Source organism: Orycteropus afer, unplaced genomic scaffold (assembly GCF_000298275.1).
Source record: "Orycteropus afer afer isolate SDZICR_OR568_19922 unplaced genomic scaffold, OryAfe1.0 scaffold00083, whole genome shotgun sequence".
In the NCBI taxonomy this organism is placed as follows: Eukaryota; Metazoa; Chordata; class Mammalia; order Tubulidentata; family Orycteropodidae; genus Orycteropus; species Orycteropus afer.
The window spans coordinates 2,335,563-2,341,095 of NW_006921670.1; the positions used below are offsets into that span (position 1 = coordinate 2,335,563).

General features: G+C 47.7%; 1 protein-coding gene across 1 annotated transcript in view; it reads left to right on the forward strand.

Moving 5' to 3' along the window:
* Positions 1–2,083: 2,083 nt before the first annotated feature.
* Positions 2,084–5,533, forward strand: part of KDELR3 (KDEL endoplasmic reticulum protein retention receptor 3) — a 6,830-nt gene continuing 3,380 nt past the window's right edge. The window contains exons 1-2 of the mRNA XM_007941665.2: positions 2,084–2,090; positions 2,765–2,865. Of these exons, the coding sequence (XP_007939856.2) occupies positions 2,084–2,090; positions 2,765–2,865 (108 nt within the window). The remainder of the gene's footprint in view (positions 2,091–2,764; positions 2,866–5,533) is intronic.

Here is a 5,533-nt window from a genome sequence, read left to right on the forward strand (position 1 = left end):
GACAGCTTGGGTTTTGGTTTGGTAATGTTTACAGAGACAGGTCACCTGGTCTTTCTCTCAAACAGTGGCTAGGTGGGTTCAAAACACCAGCCTTTTGGTTAGCAGCCACGTGCTGAAATCCTCGTTCACTAGGACTCCTGTGGATATACAGGTCAGGAACTCAGAAGAGTTTGGAGCCAGAGGTGACCAGGATCAGGTGAGACTGGGAGCGTAGAGCGAGGAGGGAAGCAGCCGAGGGTGAGGAGGATTTGGTGGAGAGGAGGACATGAGTGGCCCGAGGAGGGGGCAGCCAGCAGGGTGGGTGGTCGCAGAGCTCGGGAAGAGTGTGGTGGAGACAGCCAGGTTGTGAAGATGGGGGAGTGAGGACAGAATGGACTTTTGGATGTGGTTAGAAACAGTTTGGTGGCATGATGGAGATCTGTCCAGCCTGGTGGGGAAAGAGAGAAGGCTCACTTCGCCTCACCCTGGAGCCATCTCTGTGATGCACCACAAAGTGGCCAAAATTAACACACACATGTTAATTCTTGGTGTGTGAGTGTGTTTATGATGGTAGATCTATATCTAACAAGCCATTTGCCATTTCATCCCTTTTCATGTGTACAATTCAGTGATGTTAATAACGTTCACTGTGTTGTGCAACCATCACCGTTGTGTCTCCAAATTTAACAGAAACTTAATAAAACAAAAAACCCCAGATCAGTTGTTAATTCTGACTCATGGTGCCCCCATGCGTTTCAGAGTAGAAGTGTCCTCCATAGGATTTCATGGCTGTGACCCTCCAGAGGCACGTTGCCGGGCCTTCCAAGGTGCCTCTGGGTGGTCTCTAACCACTAACCTTTCTGTTAGGAGCCGAACACGTTAACCTTCGTGCCATCCGGGGACTCCTAACAGAAACTCGGTGCCCCTTAATCAAGAACTCTCCCGTTCCGCCTCTCACCCGCCCCTGGTGACCACTAACAAACTCTGATCTAGTCTGTGCTCTGCCTTTTCTAGCTATTTCATGTAAGTGGGATCTTACAGTATTGGTCCTTTTGTGTCTGACTAATCCTTCATTTCAATCTGTGTTAACATTGGAGGTAAAACAGTGAAGGATATTTGAGGACTTGTCCTTTTGTGTCCGACTAATTCTTCATTTCGATCTGTGTTAACATTGGAGGTAAAACAGTGAAGGATGTTTGAGGACTTGAAAATGCCTTTACAAGTCTTCTGTAAGTCGAAAATTATTTTAAAATAAAATGTGAATTTATTCATGTATTTTTTTAAAGAGGCCATGTTCAGAACAAGGCAGTCTGTAGAGACAGAAAGTAGACCAGTGGTTGCTGAGGGCTGGGGGTAGGGGACAGCAGTGAGAGGGGGTGACAGAGAAAGGGCCCAGTCTCTTTTTGGGGTGATGAAAATATTCTGAGGTTGACTGTGGTGATGGTCGCACAACTCTGAATAGATAAAAAACCACTGAATATGTCAACACCACTTGGGGTGAATTTTGTGGTAAGGGAATCGTACCTCAATAAAATGGGAGAGAGAGAGAAGGAGAGAAAGAAGGGAGGAAGGGAGGAGGCAGAAAGATAGGAGATCCTAGATGGAGTGGGAGAAAAAGGTGGGACAAAACTCAATCATTAAAAACAAAAAAACACCCAGGCTCACTGGTCCGATAGAGACCAGCGAAACTCCCCAGACTATGGTCTCTAGTCACCCTTCGGGCCGGAAATTGAACTCACTCCTGTGGCTTCCAGCTAAACAACAGACAGGAGTAAAAGGTGAACATTTACGCCAGGTAGATACCCTCCTTAGAGCAATCACTCATGGGAGATCAGAAAGGCAGTGTTTTCACAGGGAGACAGCTCAGAGGGCAGGAAGGCATAGGAAAGGAGGACCCAGGGTAAAGGTAACCACAGGGAGGAAGTGGGAAGAGAGCTGTTACATTACGGGGATTGCAGTCAATGTCATGAAACACAGTGTGCACGAGCTGTTGAATGGAAAATGCATTTGCTCTGTAAACGTTCGCTCAAATCACGATTTAAAAAAAAAGAAAAAGTGGGAAAAAAGGAAGGAAAGAAGAGGCCAGAGCAGGTCAGGAGGCTTCATGGACAGTACGAGCCATTTTTGCCAACTCCACATGTCCATATGTGTCACGTGTGCACGTGCGTGTCATGTATGCCTGTCACGTGTGTCTGTACACCAGCAAAGATCCAGAAGGACACACTGAGGTTTTGGGTTGGCAGCGATCGGTACTTTGCAGTTTCATGTATTGTCTGATTTTTGTTTTACAAAGAGTAAATATATGCGTAAGTTCTATAACTAGAAGGCAGTTTTTTAATGTTCAAATTTTGGAAAATAGAGTGCTCCCTGACCCTGAGCCTTCTTCCGCGTGCTCCCCAGTGAATCAGCACCCAGGTGTTCTTTGGGGTCCTGGGGGTGGAGCTCAAAGAAGCCTCAACACCACTCCCAGCCTGACTTATATCACCCCGATGCCCTCCCCAGATCAAGAAGTGAGGCAGGCACCCAGGGGTCTGGGAACTCAGTGTCCTGTCTTTATTTGGAGACCAGGAGACAGATTATAGCTTAATGAGAGGAACCACTCAAGTGATCCAATGGGAAGGGGCGAGTTTCCTATCCCCAGATAGCAATAGCCTCCCTGGAGGGGTGTCTGCATTCATTTGGGGTGGATACTCTGGGCCTTTCCAGCTCCAGGCTCTGAGTTTCTGGAATGTGGGTGGGCCTGGGAGACAGTGTCCTCATTGTCTCCTGTCCCCTCTGGCCACAGGCATCTCCGGGAAGAGCCAGATCCTTTTCGCTCTTGTCTTCACCACCAGGTACCTGGACCTCTTCACCAACTTCATCTCCATCTACAACACAGTTATGAAGGTGAGGGGGCCGGGTGGCGGTGGGGGCGGGGTTGCCCAGCGCCACAGACTGAAATAGCACACTTGGGAGCTCAGGCTTGGGTTTGAATTGGGCTTAAGCAGCTGTGTGGCCTGGACTTGGGCAAGACCTCTGGTCTCTCTGGACTTCAGTCTCCTCCTTTGCAGGATGGACCCTAGGACCTCAGTGTTTTGTTATGAAAGTTAAAGGAGACAATAAGAGTGTAAATGTACAGTAAGTATCAAATCTCAAACACTCAATAAAAGTCACTCATTATAATGAGTAAAAACAAGCAGAATATTGAACATGGCATCCTTAGCTTCCAGAGAACTTAGTCACCCTTCCATCCATCCATCCACCCAACAGATATTTATTGCACACCTACTGTGTGCCAAGGAGCTCTGGTGGTGTACTGCCTAAGGCATTTGACCGCTAACCAGAAGGCTGGCGGTTCAAACCCACCAGCCACTCATTGATGGGGCAATCTACTTCCATAGTGATACTGTCTCGGAAACCCAAGGAGGAGTCGCTATGAGTTGGATCCGACTTGACGGCAGTGAGTTTGGTTTGGTTTTGGACTGTGCGCCAGGCACCATTCTGAAGAAGACATACAGGGCTCTTGTTCTCATGGAACCTACTACCTTCTAGTGGACGAGATAGCATAAAACAAATGATAGAATAAAACCAGAACTTTGCTTTGGGGGTGGTTGGTATGTGCTGTTGAGTGCATTCCAACTCATAGCAACCCAGGGCAAAGTAGCCTTGCCCTGTAGGACTTCCTAGGCTGTAACCTTTCTGGGAAGGTTGGGCAGTCTACTTCCATAGTGATAGCGTCTCGGAAACCCAAGGAGGGGTCGCTATGAGTAGGGTCCAACTCGACGGCAGTGAGTTTGGTTTGGTTTAATCTTTCTGGGAGCAGATTGCCAGGTCATTTCTCCCACAGAGCTGCTGGTGGGTCCTACTTGGCAACTTTTCATTATCAGCAGAGAGCTTAACCCATTGTGCCACCGGAGCTCCTTTTGGTTGGGATCGGAAAGGGCCTCTCCGAAGGGATCTGAGTGACAGAAGGAGCTAACCATGTGAAGATTTGAGGAGGAGCATTCCCAGTGGAAGGACTAGCTGGGGCAGAGGCCCGAGGCAGGACAGGCTCAGTGTAGTCCCAGGACAGACAGAAGACCAGTGCAAGGGAGCTCAGCGGCAGAGGGCTGCCTGGTGGTGAGGGCAGATGGTACGGGGCTTCCTAAGCCACATCAGCCCACTGGGATTTCATGGTATTACCTGTCTTGCAGGGCTGTTGTGAAGACCACATGAGATAATAAATTTCACATGCCTGGGCTATTTAGAGGAGCTCTGGTGGCATAGTGTCTGAGGCATTTGACTGAAATGAACATCTCTCTCTCTCTCTTTTTTTTTTTAATTGTGATTTTACAGAGCAAATTCACTTTCCATACAGCAGTTCACATACACTTTGGCTCATGATATTGGCTACAATTTACCCCAATGCAACAGCTCCCCTCCCACTTCTTCCCCATAGTTACCTCTTCCCTGTGTCCATCCCTCCATGCCCTCCTGCCCCCTGAGCTGTCTCCCTGTACATAAACAGCCCTTCTTTCTCCCATGATTGTTCTTTCCAAGGAGTGTATCTACCTCTGGTACATGTTCAACTCATATGCCTGTCTTTTGTTTGGCTGGAAGCCCCAGATATGGGTGAAATGAACATCTCTTGAGTTACACTTTGCTGCCCTGGGTCCTTGGCCATACACTGTTAGAATATTTTGGGTTGAGGCGTCTTCTGAGCTTTTAACCAACCATCTGAGCTCTTTAAGGTGACATAGCTTGGTGGAAGGAGCTCAGGTTTCCTAGTCAGTGAAGTGGGCTGTAATTTTGCTTGGATGCTGATAATGGAGACTTAAAATGAAAGAGATTTTTAACAAGATGGGGCTATTTTTTCTCTCATAGCATGAAATCTGGAGATGGGCAGGCTAGAGCTAGGATGACAACTTCACTGATGTCCTAGACGTCTGACTTTCTGCTCTGTCATCTTCAGAGTGTGACGAGAACCAACTTCATGGATGTGTGACCTGTGTCGTTGCTTGGTTTAATGCTGAGCTTCCACCATCTTGAAATTGGTCATCATTTCTTTTTAACATTTTGCACTGGGCCCCACAAATTATGTTACCAGTCCTGAAGGTGACATCTCTCCTCAGTGTTGCCCTAGGGTCATAATATAGATACTAGGGTCACTACCATTACATCATAATCTGGCCAGGAAGAAGGAGGAGGGGAGACAAGAGCCATAGGGTGCCTGCCAGATGGGTAAGCCTTTTTTAAAGGGCTTCCCCAAACACAGTGACTTTCTTATATCTCACAGCCCATCCTTATCTGCAAAGGAGGCTGAGAAATATGGTTCGAGTTGGACACATTGCCACTCCCTATAAAGTAAGAATCCTGTTTCCAAGGAGGAAGGGCTGCATGGTGTTACCTGTCTTACAGGGCTGTTGCGAAGACCACATGAGATAATAAATTTCAAGTGTCCGGGCTATTTAGAGGAGCTCTGGTGGCATAGTGTCTGAGGCATTTGACTGCTAACCAGAGGTTGGTGGTTCAAACTCACCAGACACTCTGCAGAAGGAAGACTGGGCAATCTACTTCTGTAAAGATTTACTGTCTC